This window comes from Channa argus, chromosome 5 (assembly GCF_033026475.1).
Source record: "Channa argus isolate prfri chromosome 5, Channa argus male v1.0, whole genome shotgun sequence".
NCBI lineage: Eukaryota > Metazoa > Chordata > Actinopteri > Anabantiformes > Channidae > Channa > Channa argus.
The window spans coordinates 2,420,065-2,440,970 of record NC_090201.1 but is presented as its reverse complement, the minus strand read 5'-3'; the positions used below and the strand labels follow the sequence as shown (position 1 = coordinate 2,440,970).

Here is a 20,906-nt window from a genome sequence, read left to right as displayed (position 1 = left end):
CAGTTGAAGGCTATTTGAAAAGCAATGTATTTTAACAAAGTTCAAGTGATTTGAATCGTGCACAAAACATATAATTAATAAACTGATTGAAGAGAAAAGCTAATATTTTGGTGCATATCATGACCTGAATCAATACCCTACTAGTCAGCATAATATCATCTTAATACAAGCCTCAAATTTGTATTTTCTGTTTTCTAGGCCATGGTCCTTAAAAGCCACGTCAACACGCAAAAATCCCCAGATGATCAGAATCCCCAGGTAAACTGAACCACTGCCACGGTGCCAGCTTGGGCCAGGAAGCCAGGTTTCTCTTCAATTAAAATTGGGGCATAAAATGGTTCAGGCTGCTTGTGCCGTCAAGCAAGACAACAGGTGGAGTCTGGTACGACAACAAACAGAAAGTGATAAAACATTTAGGTGACAAGATATGATACAGAAATACATTGTTGAGCTTTAATTTGAATTTCTTGACCATTGTGTAAAACCAGGACAGTTAACAATTAACGGCAACATAACATCACACTTGACGTAGTGGTGGGCTGGTGTCAGGACTCTGTGGGCTATTTTTAAAAATGTCTTCCCTATTTGTACAACAAAGACAACTACAACCACTTCTCTCAGGTTAAACACATCTTACAGAAGCTCCTAGAAATAGGATTTATAGGTGGCTTCTTCTTTAAATATGCTTTAATAATAGAATTATTCCACCTCCACGTACCACATGTGTCGTCTATATCAATCTGTTCTATATGTCTTTGTATACTATAGTTCTCCGAGTGGTTTACCAGTGAATCCACGTATAATCAGCAAACAAACGTATAATGCACAGGATGAGAAATTAGGATAGAACTGCACAAGCTCCTGGAGCTGGAGTTCTGCCTGAAAATGTGAAATGTTTTGCTCCACAGGAGTTATTACAAGACGGTAATAAATGTGTTGCTACATCTGTGTTAGTCTTATCTCTTGGCACATACCAGAGAAAGATATAAAAACAATAACAGCTGATTACAGACATTCTATAAACATCTGTATGACTCAATTAAAGAAGCACGTTAAGTCTTTTCAGTTTTTAGTGTCCGTTTTCAGACCACATTCAATGGTGGCGTTGCATTTGATTTGTACGTGTATTTTACTGTACTATACTGTGCTGTATGTTCATTATTTAACATTTTACTGTTTTAATTCTGCATGTGCTGGCTACAATCTACTTAGTGAGAATTTGAACTGTTCTCTCTGCTTAGATCGAGCTCTAATTTCCTCATTGTGCTCCGCTCTGTGCAGCCCATCAGGGAGCCGTAGTCATCAAATTACAATAAATCAAATTGTTACAAAATCAAGCAGAACTTTGCTGGCCTTTTCTCTGATTGGTCAGAACGGTGAGCCTCCCTCAGAGCACTTTATAAGTAAATACCTTATGTGAACGTTTTGTAAATGTTGTGTCGTGCGAAGCTTCCACTGCACGTCTCCACATTACAATAAGCGTCGGTGCATATATCTATTACAGACATGCTGACTGTGTGATTAATGTGAAATGCTACTAGTTAATCAGCTGGTGCTTTTACTTTTACATCTCATACATTTCAGTGAATAAATGAAATAAGTGGGAAAGTATCCAGTGGAGCAAAATGTCCAAATTGTAAATGTATAAGTTTTAGTAACTAAAACATGAGCTTAAATAGTAATTACTGTACGTGCTAGCTACTGCGTATGACTGGTAAGACATCTCATTAGTTCTTCTATTTAATGATGTATGTGTCTTTTGTGTTCCATAAACAGAAATGCTATTTATATGTAGATTTGTTTCTTTGACAGAGAGCACACAGATACGTTTTTACCTACAACTGAGCGTAGCTTTTGGGATGACTGAGAATCTTCACAAATGGACAGATGGACAGATACATTTAGATACAAACTAGATTAAGAGAATCCCTTACGTATGGGATTGAAATGGATTATTTAACAATATTTTCTCACAGCTCTCTTCTGTCTGACCCTTTTCTAATAACATTTGAATTTACAATAATGGATTATACAGCAGTTAGGAATATATTTGAGTGTAGTTAAGTGTACTTATAGTTAAGTTAAGCTTCAGTGAAAAAGCTGTAAACAAATTTAAAGAAATTATTCTTTCATCATTTGCTTCATCATATGTTAATACAATGGAAAGTAGCCACCTTAATGTTTCTCCTGCACAAGTTGATTATCTTGTTGACAATTCTGCAGCTTCACTACATTCAATGGTCGACAGTGTTGCCCCTCTGAAAAAGAAGGCAGTAAACCAGAACAGGTGATCTCCATGGTATAGTTCACAAACACGCAACTGAAAACATGCAACGCAAAAGTTAGACAGGAAGTGAGATTCCAGGAATTTTCCAGAAACTGTGTTTCCAGTCTGCAGCTACTGGTCCTTCCAACCTGCCCGATGTTTTGTTGTTGCTTTTTGTTGCTCTTTTCTTTTCTCTCTCCACTTTCCACTCACCCCAACCGGTCGAGGCAGATGGCCGTCCACCCTGAGCCTGGTTCTGCTGGAGGTTTGTTCCGTTAAAGGGAGTTTTTCCTCTCCACTGTTGCCTAGTGCTTGCTCCAGGGGGAATTGTTGGGTTCTCTCTTTACATCGTTAACAAGAGATGCTAGTGAGGTTCTTAGTTCCTTAGAGGTCACCCTAAGGTTCCATATGAGCTCCTGGATACACATCTCTCTTTCTCTCTCATCTCTCTTTGCATGTCATGTGACACTAAGTGAATTATCATGAAAGTCGATTGTACATGTGTTGACTTTTTTTGTCTCCACTTCATTACGTGTGATTTTATTATTTGTGTCACACAGTGTTTTTGCCAGGATACACCATTCCCAGACTTATCTAATCCTAGAGGTCACTGATTATCGCTAAGCAAAAAAACAACAGCAACAAACCTGCATCTGGATGGCCAACGGTCATAGGCAGTGTTCAACAAAGGACAGATAATGAAATCAAAGGTGGTAACATGAGTCTGTAGCTGTTAGTTGCTGCATAGTACATCTCATTTATGTACATTTGCTTTTAATATACTTGTGTATAAATCAAATCCAGTTCATTGACAGCAGTAAAAATGTGACCCAATGGCATCAGTAACAATAAGATGCTCCTACAACTAGTAAAATATCATGACTATGATCCACAGTCATAGGTCATTTTTGCAGATTAATGACATGATAATGAGCAATGTGTCCACTGACCTAAATGTGTTACGTTCGGTCTGAGTAAATTATTGTCTACATATGGTTCAGACTGTGCATGATCTTATCAAAAGCGGCTCTAATAATTATCTCATTTATTGCCCATGTTCATCAAAGGCTGCTATACCTCCTCTTTTCTCTGTGCCACAGTCAGCTGTATAAAAGAGCAGACTTCGCAGCTGTTGCTTGGTCTCTCCATCCAGTCCCAAGGTGAGTTCACAAGAGAAAGTACTTCCTCATCATACAACTGTGAATGACTTTAGAAAGGTATTTTTTTAAAAACTGCTTTCATCACAGACTCTGGTGTTCATTTTGTCCTATAGCAAGCTGTGACAAGTCAAGTCAAGATGGCCAGGCTCACCATTCTAGCAGGTCTTTATTTTCATTTTACACTGCTTCTCTATGTCTTAGACTGATGTGTGCTTCTGTTTCTCTAACCCTTACTTTTTTAATCTCCTCAGGCTTATGTCTGCTGATATGTCACCTGGGTAAGCATAATTTAATCCGATGTCAAATTGCTCTGATCTCTAGAGAATCAATACTTTAAAAAACTTCTTTATTCCAACACAGGATCTGCAACCCAGATGGTGTGCTACTTCACCAACTGGTCCCAGTACAGACCTGGTGACGGCAAGTTTACACCCCAAGATGTGGACCCCTTCATTTGTACCACTCTTATCTATGCTTTCTCCATCATCAACCATAACAATGAGCTGGTTACCTATGAGTGGAATGATGACGTCCTCTACAAGTCTTTCAATTCTCTGAAGAACAAGTAAGTGGTGAGAGTTGAGTTGTCTTGTTATTGTGTGGATGTCAAGCAGTTGAACTAATCTGCAAAAGCTTAGTGCCTCAAAACTGAGGGTGTTACGTAGAGCAAAATGCAAATACACTACTTATACTTTACTTCACTAAGACTTACTTACAAGCAACTGCAAGGTTTTAGAACGTGTGGTAACTTTCTACTCTCCCCGGCGTTTGCAGGAATCCTCATTTGAAGACTCTGCTGGCTGTTGGTGGTTGGAACTTTGGCTCACCACAGTGAGTAACATTTTAAACCATAAACCATTTATCACTTTTTATGTTGTTTTCCAAAAACTGTGGGCTGCTAAAGGCTAAAGGCTGCGAGCCTACTTTATTTACAATACCCACATAGATTATTACATAGGTCAATGTCCCTGCAGGTTCTCTATCATGGTGTCTTCTTCAGCCAACCGTCAGAGATTCATCCAGTCTTCAATCAAATTTCTGAGGACTCATGGGTTTGATGGTCTGGATCTAGACTGGGAGTACCCTGGTTCCCGTGGAAGCCCCCCAGAGGACAAACAGAGGTTCACTCTGCTCTGCAGGGTGGGTGCAGATTTATTTCGCAGGTCACTGCTACGTAATGGTTTATCTCATGATCTTGAAAGTTTTGACTCTTTGGTGTGTTTTTCAGGAACTTGTTGCAGCCTTTGCAGAGGAGGCCAAGGCCACTGGAAACGCACAGCTTATGCTGACCGCTGCAGTGTCTGCTGGAAAGGGAACAATCGATGGTGGATATGAGATTGCAGAGATTGCCAAGTAAGTTTACTTTCTTGGGTAAATCTTGAAAAAGAAATTGGTTTTGCAATAATTGAAGCAATAAAATTTATATTTTCTCCATCTCTAGGGAACTGGACTTCATCAATGTGATGACCTATGACTTCCATGGAACTTGGGAACAGTTCACTGGACACAACAGCCCCCTGTTCCGTGGTTCCAAGGACTATGGTGACTTGATCTATTTTAATACAGTAAGTAGACCATTGGAACTGATTAAATGGAACTTGGAGAGTACATTTTAGATTTTGACTATACTTAACCTCTTCCTTTATTGTGTTTTTAGGACTATGCCATGAGGTATTGGAGAGACAACGGCACCCCAGTGGAGAAGCTCAGGATGGGTTTTGCCTCTTATGGTCGTACCTTTCGTCTGACCTCATCGAACTCTAGTGTTGGAGCCCCAGCTAGCGGCCCTGCATCAGCTGGTCCATACACACGTGAGGCTGGATTCTGGTCCTACTACGAGGTAAAGTTTGAATGAGGCTGGGGTAAGTCCGGTATGATATGGTGTACAGTATGCAGTGGGTTTAAAAAGTGTTTAGAAGGGATCAAATTACATTTCTTTCCAATAATCTACTTTTAAACCCATATAGTCAAAGTGATGACCCACTGCACATTTATAAAAAGAAAAGTTCCACTGGCTCAAATCTTCCTGGTGGATCCTTTCAAGCTCCATTACACTGGCTGGGAAGCATCTATGAACATCTGTTATTTACATGTCTTTCTATAGATGATCCCTGGGGTTTAAATCTAGTCTTTGGCTGGGCAACTGATCGACAGTCCGAGATTTTTTCCCAAATTCTCCCAAGAACAATCACAGATTTGTATTTATAGTTTGGTCACTTTATACTATCAAGATCTAGCTTAGAGAGATCCTTGCTGTTTTTAAAGTCAGTGTGGGCCTTTCTAAACCATGTCCAATTCATTCAGTTTGGTTCTGGTCCAGCCAAGTTCTACATACATCTCATATAAAGTTAAAGTATGCAAGGTCAACCTAATGGCCACACCAAAGGGTGTAAATAATTTTGTAAAAGAGATTTCAGTTTCATGTTGAATATAGTTGACTCAGGGGAGAAATAAAGGACAACTACTACTACTTTACTTTAATCGGCTTTAAAGTCTCATCATATTGTCTATGATCCAGATTTGTGGCTTTGTGAAGGACACCACCATTCAGTGGATTGAGGACCAGAAAGTCCCCTATGCCACCAAGAACAACGAGTGGGTGGGCTTTGATACCAAGGAGAGCTATGAGATTAAGGTAGGTGGTAGACAAATATTACATTTTTAACACATTCACAGTATATGTACAGTAAGACATTTACACTTAGTTCTACGTATTTTCTGCCCAATAGGTTCGCTACCTGCAGGAGCAGAAATTTGGTGGTGCCTTTGTTTGGGCCCTTGATTTGGATGACTTTGCTGGACGATTCTGTGGACAGGGCAAACATCCTCTGCTGTCACATCTCCGTAAACTCCTCAATATTGGTGGGTTTCTTTTTTCTCTTTTAGGACCCTTTTTATGTTAAGGTATGATTTAAGTTCTGATCAGATACTAGTGTGGACAACAGGTCTTTGATGTGATTGTGTACATTTTCAGTCAGGTGTTGCTACAAGTCATATTCTCCTATCTCATAAAGAAATAAGAAAATAAAAAATAAATACAAAACATTCATAATGGTATTTTACTTAGTCCTTTACTGCCTTAAAAAGGATGATGACAGAGTGATGACTATTGTAATGTGCTGGATTTTCATTATTCATGGTGAAAGACTTTTACATTTTCATTTGACTCCTTTAGAACAACTTTATAACATTTGTTCCCTTGTTCTCCTCCAGAGCTGCCTCCACTGCCCTCTACCACCACTCCTAAACCCGGTGCTAGCACCACATCCACAACCACCACTACCACTACCACCACCCATGCCCCAGGATCTGGGTTCTGCAATGGCAAAGCTGACGGTCTATACCCCCACCCAGACGACAAGGCCAGCTTCTATATGTGTGCTGCTGGAATCACACATGTCAGGCAATGTGGAACTGGCTCTGTCTTTAATGACAATTGCAAGTGCTGCGTCTGGCCGTGAGCCATGAGATGAGACAATGTGTACAACAACTGATGCAAAAGTCAGCTATTAAACAGGCTGTATTCACCTCCTGTATTCACTGTGTATATTATCATTTACCTCAATAAGTCTATCAGAGTATTGATACAATATATTTTCTTATGAAATATGTAGGATTTGGAGATTGCAAAATTATTGAAGACTTTTATAAATTGTTGAGTGCTGGCTCATCATTTCCATCTACTTCTTAATTTGAATCCGTTAGTTTTTGTTGTTTTTTTTCCCCCACAAATCTACATGTTTCCACAAAATTTAATGATCGAGATCAATTCTGTTGTTAGTATCATAAACAAACACACTCGCAGGCAAGCTATATTTCATAAATATTTTTTTGTATACAGTACATATTGTTGAAAAAAAAAAAACCTACCTTCCTACTGCATCAAATGAACTAAGCTCAGTGAATGAGACTAGCAGCTTACACCTTTGACTGCTCCAAGTCAGACTGCATTACATGTGTACAAACTGGTTTACTATTCATTTAGTGTTAAACACGGTTACATTCTTTGTCCTAAATTTACTCTATATGTAAGTGATTTAAAGTTATGGGTTAGACAACCAAAAATAAGTGTACATTTAAGTGGCAGTGCCCTTTACTGTAACAAATTGCCCGTAGAATTTGCAGTAATTACCTGGCAAAAAAGTTGCCAATAAATGCTTATCCAAAAGTAAAAAACAAAATTGACATTGCATTAGTTTCTCTTAGTTTCTTCTTCAAATAAATAAATAAAGTCACAGCTGCAACTAAACAAAACTTTTATTAAAAGTCAATAGTTTTACATAGCTTTAAGAACATGGCTCCTTTAAATCAATTAAATTCAAACCCAAGAATTTCTCCCTTGAGCAAGCCCTAGGCAGCAGTAGAGAAGAAAACCTCCCTTTAGTGGAAGAAACCTGCAGCGGAACCAGGCTCAGGGTGGTCGACCCGCTTTGCCATCTTGGAGCCACTGGCTGCATTGGTTCTAATTAAATACGTGAAATCACAAACTTGAATTAAAAAAAAAAATGTTTGACAAAACAGTGCTCTCAGCTGCTCTACATGAGAGCAAAATCCTTATGGTTGTACAAGAAAAGCTAACCGTTAAAAATTAAAAAACTGCAAAACATAAAAACATTGGACTGATAATTATTGGTAATACGATTTCAGTTATGCTGTCCATGAACAACTGCTTACCTTTTTTTAAATCTCAAAAATCAGGGTTAAAGAGATTAGGATTTGAAATTGACAACATTTGACTTTAAAAAATGGGTTTTATACAACCTGTGCCATACATTTCAGTACATAGTAGCTTAGACCCAAGCTTTCTGAATATGCAACCCAACCTTTCCTGCAGGCAGTGGTCACATTCCCTCTCAATTCCCGCAATGCTCTGCTGACAGAGCTACCAGCAGAACAACCAAACCCCTTCTGAAGATCCAAACAGGGTCAAAGCTCTTTCATTAACCTACAGACTGGTCTTGTCAACAGCACTTTCCTACATAAACAACCTCGTCCAGCTCTACAATCCCTCCCACCCACTGCGCTTTGCCAACGAACAGCATCTGGTCGTCCCTGCACCACACGATAAAAGATCCCAACAAAATCCATTCAGCTCATTGGGCCCACAAGGCAGAATGAGGTACAAACTATAAAATGAACTATAAAATAAATTGTAATTCAGTCCTAATTGTCCTCTCTTATACTTGCATCTCATGAAATTGAAACAATTGTTCTCATACCGATGTGACATCATGTTTTCTACTTGACTTGGATTTTTTTGTTGGCTTTGTACCTTACTTGTAAGCCATTTTGGATAAAGGCCGCTGATAAAGGCCATCAATAATGGTTGAGGATAGTGCACATACTTTCATTTAGTCCACAATAAAGAGGCTAGGGAACCTTGCACACTCATTGACAACGTTGTAAATTAATGACTGGAGTGACAAGGGTCAATGAGTCAATAACCACATGAGGCATTTTTGTGACAGATTTAGTGAGTGGAACGTGACAAACCCCCCTTGTACCCTTATGGTTCCTGTCTGCATTTCTACTGTCTACTAACAAACACAGGCAAAAATTTCCATTCCATTTCCAACTTCCATTTGAAGCTGGGGACAGACTGGGACATAAAAGCTGAAATTTCCCCATTCTGGCCTCATATCGGATTTCAGCTGTTTAGGAGTTCAGGTGTTCAGGTTTATTTTACCGTGGCCTTTTTCCACTTCATAATACAGTTCAAATGTTTTCAGTGGGTGACAGTCTGGACTTATTGTTTATTGTGATTTACTGCCACATTTGTGTTTTATTAGTGGCGGCTGTAGCTCAGTTGGTAAGGTAGTTTCAATCCCTGGTCCTGGCTATATGTCGAAGTGTCTCTGGGCAAGACACTGAACCCCTACCAGCCCGCTCCCCTCCCCAGCTGTGCAGTGCCAAGCTCGATGGAAATTGGCCAAATCAAAACTGCCAAATCAACACGCGGACAATGATCTGCTGTGAAGACCCTGAACTCAAGGGATGGGCCGAAAGGACAAAAACAACAACAACAAAAAATGTCATTAAAAACATCCTTTAAAACTTTGTGTTTTAATGGATGATCTGAATAAACAAAACGAAACTAAGATGTGAATCATGACAGATGGCCCCTGTTGGACATAGTTGTCTATAATTTCCATAAAGAATTTGCAGATTTTGATTCATCACATCCCAGGACAGTCTTTTACTTCACCTCAGTCCATTTTAAGGTAGTTTAATCTTTGGCAAATTAACTTCTCAGGTTATGAGCTCCATTTTCACACAAACTGTCCTTTTACTTTTACAGCCCATATAGGTTTCAAGTAATTTGCTAATCATTGTATTCCCTTTTTTTTAATTTTTTTTTTACATTTCCCCAGTTTCCTAACTTTCCTGGAAAGGGGTATGGATAACTTATCATATGATCTAGCCACCATAAATTAGGGGTTAACCTTTTTGTATGCTGGGTGAAGGTACTGTAACATGAGCTCTCACAGTGTAGTGATGTTACTCTGTATGCACAGTTTGTATATGTGAAAGATTGAGTTATCACACAGTAGGACAATACTTGGAATAGAGTACAAAAAGCTGAGGTGAATGCAGTAATTGTAAATATAATTGAGGGCTTCCATGTGTTATTTTGATTCTTCTAGTACATTGTGCAATATATATTGAAATATCACGCATTTTGCTACTGCTATGGCATAAATGTGTAGAACATGGAGATGATGTATAATTACACTCTAGTACTGTGTGCAAAGCAATGTTTGTTTGTTTTTTAGTAATCCAGAAAGATAGATTTTGATAACTGAAGACTTTACTCTCACTCAGAAAGAACAATGGATCTCAGATAGTTAATTCTTTGTTGTTATTTCCTTGTAAGATTCCTCCATCTGCTGACAGAAATGAAGAATGGCTGCAGAGAAACAATGTGTTCTTTTTCTGCCGTGTTTGCCAGTGCTTTTTTCAGCCAGTATGTTTTTATGTTTCAATGTCAGTTAAGTCTCAACAAACTGAAATAATTAATAGTTTAATGTATTATGTGCTGCAGCCCAATGCTGGTCAAGTTAATAATACTGACAGGTATACAGGTAGTCACAGTTTAGTTTCTTACATCTAGGAGTAGGAATAAGAGCCATTTATCAACATTTTTAACTTCAGAAATCACTCTTATTTCCACCAAAACGTGGGAGAGCTGGATGTGAGGTAACTGGCTAGAAGTAGCCAGGAGATGTTGTTCAGAGAGTAAGAAGTGCACAAAGTCTGTTGGAAAAGTGTTGTTTCTAACATTTAACAACATGGAGCTCAAACTCTTTAGACAGAATTCCCTTTTTTGACAGATCTAGTGAAAGGTGAACTTGCCTATGAAAGCGGGAGAAACCACTATAGTCATAACTTTGCCATTAAAATCACATCGATGACTCTTACTGCATCACAGAAACTGTGAAGATTCATTCATTTCCACCCCTGCATTAGTCAGTTACATCTACGACAAGCTGAACTTCAAACTATCAACTTTAGTGGCATTGTTGGAGTCATTGCAACAACTCTCATCATAATCATTGCCCCAAGTCCCAACGAAGACATGGAAATGGAAATGTTATAACAGGATGGAGATGTGCGGCATGCAAAGTTATAATTGACAGGGGACTCAAACATTTTTTTTTATCACTTCCAAGGTCAAAGGGAAATCAGTAGTGACTTGGCTAATAAATGTCGGAAACAACACTATATATATTAAAAAATCCACACTTGCCCCCTTCAGGGTCGATCCTCTACCAGAGGCCTGGGAGCTTGAGGTTCCCCCTAGGACTGCATTCTTCTGCTGGAGCCACTCTCCCAGTTATAGCGGGTTAGAGCACACAGTTTTCCCATTATCATGGGGACCTGTGCCTTGTGCCTGACAAGTGTCAGCTTTTAAGCAGAGCTGGGTGAAGTAACCCATAAGTGTGTCTATTGCTGGGATCTTACTGGGCCTAATAAGCCCTGTCAAACAGGAAATCCTGCGAAACAAACCAAACACTTTATGGATACCCGAGAGATAAAAATCCGATGGTAAGCAGCTGGGCAAAATTGATATTAAAACTGAGAAAAAGATAGCTAAAGCATTAACAAAGATTATGCTACAAGAAGATATAAACATTTATCTAGTAATGTTACTCCTGCACCAAACAGCTGGTTTTATCAAACAAATGTCACCAAATGCAAAATCTATCAAGATTCAAATTTGGAAATATCTTGGTTTGGAAATGCTATGCAGTCTAGCTTACTAGGCAAGAAAGGTGTGTCTCTTCACTTGTCTTAATATTACACACACAGGTAACTTGAAGATATAAGAAAATTGTGCTAAATAAACATACAGTTGCAAAAAATAGCTACTAGTGAGTTAAAAGACGTGTGGAGTCTTGTTAGTAGACTGTTGAAGCTACAAAATAAATAAATAAATACATAAACAGGACATTTTCATCATGAGTTTCTTCTTCAAATTACAAATAAATGGAAGTGTTTTCTCTCTCTCATCTCTTTCTCATCTCTAGCAATGCATGCTGGGAAAAATTTTTATGTTTATAGTTTCTGTCAATAACAACTAATTATATTAAATAAAACACATTTTAGTTGTAGTTGAAAAAGTTCGTGTATGTTTATTTACAATGTGCTGAGGAGAAGAGATGTTCGGTTATATCGTAACATCAAACGTTAAAGACTTCACTCGTGTGACCGACTTCTACCGGAAACAGGAAGTATCGTGTTGCCAAGGATACGAAGAGTCACACAGTCGGCTGCAAATTATATTTCGCTTTATAGTCTAGAGCGATGGGGCGAAAGCGAGGCTCATTTTACAGCCTATTTGTTGACATTTTGACAAACTAAAACCGCCGAATTATCTCTCGACAGTTTTACTGTAGAGCTTTGGAAGTATTAAAAAACTACTGTGATACTGAAGACGTCCTAAAAACCTGATTAATCTGAGGCAGGTTCTGAAACGTTCTCATATTCATGAGATCCCCACGTGCCTTATCTCGTAATTACGAGAAATAAGGTCTAATTTTTTTTTTCTTTGCTGAATGTAATGTGCCGCGCGGTACAAGTGAAAAGTTAGTTACTTTGTAACTTCTTCTGAAAAGTTCAGAAGAAAAAGAAGTAGAAGTAGAACATGGAGAAGGAGGAGGTTGTACTTCTACTCCAAACCAGACAGTGGCGGTAATGCGCCTTTTAGCTGGTCTGCCAATCGACAATTACCTGTGGGAGGAAAAGGAGGATTGTACTTCCTGGTTAAGTTACACGTATCGTCGCTGCAGTGTTTAGCTGTAAACTCGGACTTGTACTTATTTTGTTGACTTTCTTTTCTTTCTTTTTTTTTAAGAAAGTCGTTTTTATAGACGGTTGGTTTGCTTGTAGGATAATGACGCAGCAGTGGCGTGTGTCGCCGTGTTCGGTCTCATTTGTAGGTTAATAAATTTATCAACACAGGGAAAAGGAAGTAGCTAGCTACTTGTGTTGTTTACAGTTTCGAATCCAAAATGTATACTTTATTATCTGGATTGTATAAGTACATGTTCCAGAAGGACGAATACTGTGTGTTGATTCTGGGACTGGACAACGCCGGGAAAACGGTAACGTGTTTGCCACAATAGCAGCTGCTGCTTTTGTAGCTAAAAACAAACGACGTTAACGATTTCTAATGTGAATCCTACAGTATTAGAGTGGCACATGTAAAATTCTCGTTCCCCTTGGAAGTTGGCACTTTTTTTTTTTTTTTTTTTTTTTTTTTTGCATTTTCAACATTGAATCGTGGTTGATTTATTTTGACGTTGTTGTATATGTTTGTCAAAATAAGCCAAACTACATCAATAATTATTCAGAGTTGTAAATATAAAGGTGAAAACGTCCATGGGATTGTTTTCTATACCCACTGCATATGAATGGTATCAGATGATCTGGAGGAGATTTTTAGATCTGATTTGTGGATTGTAATTGTTTGGATGCTCAGACAACAATGGTTATTATCATCTCAGTTTGCTACTTCAGGAATCTTCAGATGATATGAACTAGACTAAATGTTTCTTCCAGATAATAATAATAATAATAATAATAATAATAATAATAATAATTCATTTCATGATGATGTTATGTAGAGCAGCGTTTCAGCTAGAAGTAGAGAGAGGGATGTTTAATGCATCTATAAGAAGTCCACATTTGTCTTTTGTGTTTTTCTGATTTCTTTCCCAGCTTATTTAGAGGCTTTGTGTACTTTTGACCATGTTCTTACTGTGGTCTTTCCCTTTTTTAGCTGTGATTTGTTTTTTATTTGTTTGTTTTTTGGATTAAAATATGAAGGTGTTTTTATATGAAAAGCTCTATTGTTTCATTCTCACAATTATTAATGAAAAGCTAAGAACTAATCTAATTTGCGTAGTTTAGGTGACCCTTTTTCTTCTGGAGTGTGTCATCTCCAAGGTGGGCTACGATATTTCTGATCACTAATCTTACTATTGTCGACAGACCTTTCTGGAACAGACCAAAACAAAGTTCAGTAAGAACTACAAGGGAATGAACTTATCAAAGATCACAACTACAGTTGGCTTGAACAGTAAGTGATTGTTCCACTATTTGTTCAGGGATGCTTCTGATGACGAGCATGTCAGAGCATGTTACTCCAAATGCTGATATGTGTAATTCTTGATTCTTTTGCAGTTGGTACCATAGATGTGGGCAAGGCTCGTCTAATGTTCTGGGATCTGGGGGGTCAGGAGGAGCTCCAGTCATTATGGGACAAGGTAAGTTCAAATGAAATACTAACAATATCTTAAAGGGGAACTTTCCAGCACCCTCAAACTGATAACATGTGCTTTATGACAGGCCGGATAAATCTGCATGTCTGGAAAAGTGTCCAAGACACATGTCTTTCTCACTTTCTTTCTCTTTTATTAATTATGTTGCCTTGTGCAGGGTTTGACATTAAGCTTTTTAGACGACTTGTCCTTCAGGCAAATAGCTGAGATGTTCTACTTGCCCGACAGCCAAACTTACTAATGTAAAATCTAAGCCATTTTCAACAGGGAAATAAAATACATCTTAAACATTTTAAATTGGTAGAAAAGCGCTATATAAGTGCAGACCATTTACCATTTAAAAGTACTTTGTGATTTTGTTGTTGTTACAGATATCATTTATATAGAGCTTCTGTTCTTTGCTCCAGAAATAGCATCAATTAGCACTGAACGATAAACAAAATGTGAAGCTACTTCTTTAATATTTTTCTACACTTTGTTCAGAACACAGATAATTTACATTGATACAGTACACATTTGACTGGCAGCTGCAGCTCAAGTCTGTAAAAGTTTATGAAGGGGATGATGATTCTTCAGAAAGATGGTGTAACATTATTATGACAAAGCGAGATGAAGGTTTTGACTGTAGCATGAATCCATGTTAAAAATGCTTCATGAAGTTTTGGTGAATTTAGTAAGGATGGGTAGGACTTGAAATCTCAGATTGTGGACATTTTATGATCAAAAAGGCTGCTCACAGCTCTACAATGATTTTACCTCCTCTGTGCAAGTTAATGTAGTTACTAAAATAACAGAAATACCAAGTGGCCGTCTGAAAGAAGAAAGTCACAAAGAGAAGTAGTGCTTTAAGAGATGTCAAGCACTAAGTTAAGTGTTTTTGTTTTTTTTTAAAAAAAACAAAAACAGCAAAAAGTAAAGTTAACGGTTACAATGTGCTTCGGCTGCCACCTTCTCTTTTTAAATTTGGTCACTTGTCAGCCTACAGCATAGATTCTCTTATTGCTATTCTTACCATTGCTGTTCTATTCCTTCCACACATTTTGGAATGCAGACATTTGTGAACAATACCATTAATTTAGAAAATGACTAAAGTTATACTTTTAAAAAAATTAATTAATAACACAACACACTGCGACTGTTGCGCAGGAGGTAGTGTGGTCATCCACCAGTCCCGCAGTTGTTGGTTTGATCCCGGTTCCTCCCTCCGGTCACATGTCAAAGTGTCCTTGAACCCCAACTTAGTTGCTCCCGGTGAGCGTTGGCCAGCTGCATAGCAGCTCCCCCCATCAGTGTGTGAGTGTGTGTGAATGGGTAAAAGGAGAACCAGTGGAAAGCGCTTTGAGTGCCAATTGGTAGAAAAGTGGTATATAAGTGCAGACCATTTACTTCCAACTACAGCATAGCTGCACAAACTACAACCTCCATAATGATCATGCATTAAGAAACAAAAAACAAACAAAAAACTAAGCTTCAAGAATGAGGCCTTTATATGGGCCTGTGGATTAGGCTGTGTGTCCCTATTGTAATAAAACACTGATATCTACTACAGCAATGTCACAATAAAGGCTGAATAATTTCCCCCTAATTTAAATGTAATATACAAATAAAGAAAAAAAACACTCTTCACTCTTAGTCGCTGTCCTTTGTCCGGTTGCAGTCTGTAGAACATTTCCAGAGAATATGACCTTTACATGCGTCATTGGAATGAGATATTCAACATCCTTATTTTTGCTTATTTGTGTATGTATATTTTTATTTTAAAGTGGAGATGGTAACTAGGCTATGTATGGACTCTGGAACACAGACTGAATCACTTCCAATGACAATTTACAAAGTGTTACCAACATTGCTCATAATACTTTTGCTTTAAGCTTGAAATATTTGTTTACCCTTTTAATTTTTTTTTCAGAGCATTGGGAATTTAATCTTGAAATCTCAGGTGTTTTTCTGGTTGTTATTCATATCATGATATCATTTTTTACCTGCTCTGATGTTGTGTTTTTGTGCCTTTTGTTTTATAAATAGTACTATGCTGAGTCCCACGGAGTCATCTATGTTATAGATTCAACTGATGAAAAGCGCCTGTCTGAATCAAAGGAGGCTTTTGGTGAGTAACACTGTTTATTAGGTGTGTGTGTGTGTGTGTGTGTGTGTGTGTACCTCTGTTTCATATAACTCGACCAAACTGTCACTGATTTACTCAGTAAAATAATTGATTTTTATTATTAATGCTCAGTTGTATTTTGTGACAAAATAGTAGTAATGTAACAAAGTGAGAAATAGTTGATGATTGTTAAGTCAATAATTTAACCAATTTTTTCCAGAGAATATGATCAGTAGTGAAGCATTAGAAGGCGTCCCTCTCCTTGTGCTGGCCAACAAGCAGGACGTACCGGTAATTTGTGATCTCTTTAATTTACAGTACTATGAGCATGTTAGGTTCATAATGATGAGTTTAAAAATACACTTAGATTAGTTGGTTTTGACCCTATGTCCCCACATGCAAGTCAACAATAACATCTTTCGTGAAAATGCAAAATGTTTTGTCGTTCAAGCTTCTTCGATGTTTGTTTTATCAGTGTAAATTTAAGGTTTCGGACGTAGGTTAGAGCTTTGTTAAAGAAGTAGGCAATGACAAAGACCAACTGCTGTGTGTGCTCACGTTGCCTTTTTTTCTGGGCCAACAAGTCGAGCTTGTATCGCTGCTTGTACTGTGTTCGCATTAGAGGAACATGGCAGAAACGCAAACTTCAAACAAAGCAGCTTTACCATTTTTACACCACTTTTCTGGTTTATAACTACTTCTTATCAAGGATATAGCTGATATTTTAACAAGTTACAAATGTACACGTTGTACTGGCATTGTTAATACTATGGTTTCTTCTCATGCCGTGATTTGCAAACCTGAACAACCACTAGTCTCTTACAGACGAGACTGATGTCAATTCATCGAACGTGCTGAATAGCAAACTGTGTGGGGTATAATGCAAAAACTAGGCTGACGGACCAACGGTCCAACATTAACTTACTGCTGACTGCTGGTTTATTTTGGCACAGCACGTAGACAAGACCAGTACTTTAAAAAAATGAATAAAATCAAATAAAAAAGCTAAACATGGAACATAATCATGGTAAATGGTCTGACCTTTTCTACCTATTGGTACTCAAAGCTTTACACTTCTCATTCACCCATTCGAACTCACAAGCACACACACACACACACACACACCGAAGGGGGAGCTGCTGTTTGTCTGTTTGTGATTTTTTTCATTAGTGATAAATCTAGTGATTATTTTCTCAACAATTTTAAAATCAACAACCTGTGCCAGTATTTAAAAACCCAAGTTACAAGACACAAGTGGCCTATTTCCTCCAACCAGCAAACCAAAACACAAAAATGTTCTGTTTAGATGACAAAGACAAACATTCAGATTCCAGAGCCTGAAACTGTTGAACTTTAGGCATCCTGGCTAATGGATTTCAGTTCTACATATCTCAGAGATACTGATTAGCATGGTCTTGTGTCGGTTTTGGCTTCAGGCATGTTCTGTGTCTCTATTCTCAGAACTGTTTGTCAGTTCCGGACATTAAAACCGCCTTCAGTGACTGTGCCCCAAAGATTGGCAAGAGAGACTGCTTGGTCCAGCCCTGTACTGCTCTCACAGGGTAAGACTGCTACTTTACATTACCCTTCACAGCTGTCTGCAGCCTTTTCTTAAGCACATGTGCTTTTGTAAAATGACAGTTGAGAATCTGGTTACACACTGCCGTGCAAAAGTATTCACAAAAAAAATTTACATTGAAACCACAAATGTAAATGTCTTTTATTGGGATTTTATGTGATAGACCAACACAAATTGGTACGTAATTGTGAAGTGAAAGGATAATGAGAAAAAGTTTTCAAAAATGTTTACCGATAAATTTCTGAAAAGTGCCTTCAGCCCCCTCTGCTCTGATACCACTAACTAAAAAAGTCACCTAATTAGTAAATAGAGTCCACCTGTGTGTAATTTAATCTCAGAATAAATACGTCCTCAAAGGTTTGTTTGAGAACATTAGTGAGCAAATGGCACCACGAAGTCCAAGGAACACAGCAGACAGGTCAGGGATAAAGTTGTGGAGTAGTTTAATGCAGGGTAGGTTATAAAAAAAAAAGATCCCAAGCTCTGAACATTTCAAGGAGCGCAGAACAATCCAAAAAATGAAAGCGTGTGGCACATCTGCAAACCTACCGAGACATGGCCGTCCACCTGAACTGACAGGCCGGACAAGGAGAGTATTAATCAGAGAAGGAGCCAAGAGGCCCATGGTAAAATTCAAAACCATTTATCATTTTCCATTCAGCTCACAATTATGTGCCACTTTGTGTTGGTCTATCCCATAAAATTCCAATAAAGTACATTTTTATTTGTGGTTGTGAAAATGATTAAAAGGCTATGAATACTTTTACAGGGCACTGTATAAATGACACTCTCACTGTCAGTAGCTGCTGTAAATATCCATGTTGATCATTATAGACATAATCTGTATCTGTCCTAAAGACTTTTGAATCCCAGCTGAAAGCATGTTCTTGTTCTTCACGTGCAGGGATGGGGTGAACGAAGGCATTGAGTGGATGGTGAAGTGTGTGGTCAGGAACATTCACAGACCCCCCAGACAGAAGGACATCACATAAATTCCCAGAACTGGTCATTCCCTCTTATTTTGGACATTCCCCTCGAGGACATTCCACAAGGAGCTAATGAACTCCCCTCTCTTGTTGTATTTGCTGTGACTTTTAGGAGGACAGAATAGACCGTGTGACAGTACGTATTTTATTCACCAAGCGTAACAACAGATCTGCTTTGAACACTTGTTAAAGCAGTGTTATGATTTCTTCTGCTTTGTGTCAGCAGCAGCCCCAGATTCTGGTGCTGGCTCGGGCTGCATGTGTGGGCACAGAGCCTCACTGACTGACATCCAGTGCACAAGTGCACTGAAACCTCACTTTGACTTATCATGCATCATAAAATAGAAAAGGTCTAGTAGAATGGTTCTCTGTTTGTTCTCCTCATTAGATAAACTGAACAGTGTTTGGTTCCCATGACTTTATATGACATTACAGACGAAGATGTGGATTCTCCATAAAGAGTGTAACTGCAGATAATGACGGGGTTTTTTTAACAGTAATTTGTACACAAGTCAGAACTGTCAATAATGATGTGTATATATTCATTTCTTAGTAAAAGATTAATAATATAGTATAACTTTGGTTATTTTCTAGCAAGCAAAGTTTAGTGTCAGCAGCCTGCATTAGCTTCTTCATCTGTTCTGTAGCCCTTTGTTGTCCAAAAACAAATGGAATTGAATCAAGGAAACATGTCACCTGGTGGACTGGTGTGTCTGGCTGAAGTGTTTTTAAATCGTTTTTGGACAACAGTGGGTTTTTCGGCATAGACAGTTAAGCCAACCCGAGCTGCAGACTGACACAACACTGTTGGTTTAACAACCAAAGTTATCATTCAAAATTAGTTTTTGCTAAGAAATCATAATGTCCTTTCGACTTTAAGTTTGCACTGTGAACTCTTCACTACATAAGAAACATTCAGTGCTTCACATTTTGATTAAATAATGTTTAAATCTTAATAATGTGAGCAAGTCATTTGAGAAGCACATGTCTCGAGGAAAAGGAAACCAGTAGCTGTCTTTTCTTTCCTTGTTCTGCAGACAGCACAGGATATAACCTGTGGGCCCTAACAGTGATGCAGCCACTAAAACAGCACCCTGGTCTTTTCATACTGTCTTAAAAAAAAGAGTTTGCAGTGGAAAGGCTGAATTCACTTTGGAGACGTTGGAGATGCAGTGACTCCGGTAATTTGCACAGTCACTGCAGATGTTTCAAAATGCAGAAACCTTAGCAAGCTGCTGAATCACTATATACCAGCAGTTTAACCAGGGATGGTTGAAGTGCTTAAAGAAATCCCGATATCCTCTTGCACATGTATGGTGGCTCATAATAAATGTTTGTCTTTAAAGAGTCATCTGGGATGTTTGAAATGTGTAGCTCTGTCTTATTTTAACGAACATATAAATCCAGTGGTGTCGAGCCTTTGTTATATTTGTGTGCTGCACCCCAGTACAAAGCTTAGGGTTATTAATTATGTTTTTGACAGGAAAAAAACGAATGCACAGGTATTACAAAATGTGACATGGACGACAGAAGAGTGGCAGAAGATCTTAGTGAAACATTAAGCAAAAATGGAACTGATCTGGAAGTAAAAAGCGTACAGGCACAAGGTTAGTCCTTGTCTGTACTCATGTCCCCGTGGTGTCTCAGGACATTAGAGTGCATGCGTCCACTAGTTTAACAGATTGTTTTTCTCTAGCTGCTTTTGTGTAAGTGCCATCTCAGTTTGGCCCTGAACCAACCTGTATAATCCTTATGAAAAGTATTCTTGTTGCTAAAAGCAGTTTGGCCTTGAGATGGCACAATTACACATATAATTTATAAGTAGCTTCCCTTTCTGGAAACGCTATGTAAGTGGTGTCACAGGAAACTGCCTGCAGACCAAAGGACAGTAGGAGACGGTATTAGATTACAACATGTACATCCTTTCTTCTGTCTGTGCACATGTCTCTTCAACACACTATCATTCAGCCAAAAGCCAAACACACTGCCTCACAGCTACCAGGTCCCTCGTTCAAATCCCCGGCCGT

General features: G+C 38.4%; 2 protein-coding genes across 3 annotated transcripts; both read left to right on the top strand.

Moving 5' to 3' along the window:
- Positions 1-3,368: 3,368 nt before the first annotated feature.
- Positions 3,369-6,954, top strand: LOC137127194 (acidic mammalian chitinase-like). Of its 2 annotated transcripts, XM_067503847.1 has the most exons (12): positions 3,369-3,426; positions 3,540-3,588; positions 3,678-3,704; positions 3,787-3,991; positions 4,201-4,257; positions 4,401-4,566; positions 4,655-4,779; positions 4,868-4,991; positions 5,084-5,266; positions 5,945-6,061; positions 6,156-6,288; positions 6,640-6,954. In XM_067503847.1, exons 2-12 carry the CDS (start codon positions 3,564-3,566, stop codon positions 6,885-6,887), a joined length of 1,410 nt encoding a protein of 469 aa, XP_067359948.1. In that variant the 5' UTR covers positions 3,369-3,426; positions 3,540-3,563; the 3' UTR covers positions 6,888-6,954. The 2 variants fall into 2 exon arrangements, with proteins under 2 accessions (XP_067359948.1, XP_067359949.1); XM_067503848.1 differs by lacking the exon at positions 3,369-3,426 and having other exon boundaries at positions 3,516-3,588.
- A 5,716-nt stretch (positions 6,955-12,670) lies between these two features.
- On the top strand, positions 12,671-20,246 carry arfrp1 (ADP-ribosylation factor related protein 1). The gene is made up of 7 exons (XM_067503869.1): positions 12,671-13,031; positions 13,921-14,008; positions 14,113-14,195; positions 16,236-16,317; positions 16,535-16,605; positions 17,776-17,876; positions 18,798-20,246. The coding sequence occupies exons 1-7, from the start codon at positions 12,939-12,941 to the stop codon at positions 18,883-18,885; spliced, it is 606 nt and encodes a 201-aa protein (XP_067359970.1). The 5' UTR covers positions 12,671-12,938; the 3' UTR covers positions 18,886-20,246.
- The last annotated feature ends 660 nt before the right edge of the window (positions 20,247-20,906 follow it).

Coding starts and splice junctions, on each gene's coding strand:
- LOC137127194 (XM_067503847.1), top strand. CDS start 3,564: ATGGCCAGGCTCACCATTCTAGCAG. Junction 3,589..3,677: donor CAGGCTCACCATTCTAGCAG/GTCTTTATTTTC, acceptor TAATCTCCTCAG/GCTTATGTCTGCTGATATGT. Junction 4,780..4,867: donor GAGATTGCAGAGATTGCCAA/GTAAGTTTACTT, acceptor CTCCATCTCTAG/GGAACTGGACTTCATCAATG.
- arfrp1 (XM_067503869.1), top strand. CDS start 12,939: ATGTATACTTTATTATCTGGATTGTATAAGTACATGTTCCAGAAGGAC. Junction 14,009..14,112: donor AACTACAGTTGGCTTGAACA/GTAAGTGATTGT, acceptor ATTCTTTTGCAG/TTGGTACCATAGATGTGGGC. Junction 14,196..16,235: donor TCCAGTCATTATGGGACAAG/GTAAGTTCAAAT, acceptor TTTTATAAATAG/TACTATGCTGAGTCCCACGG.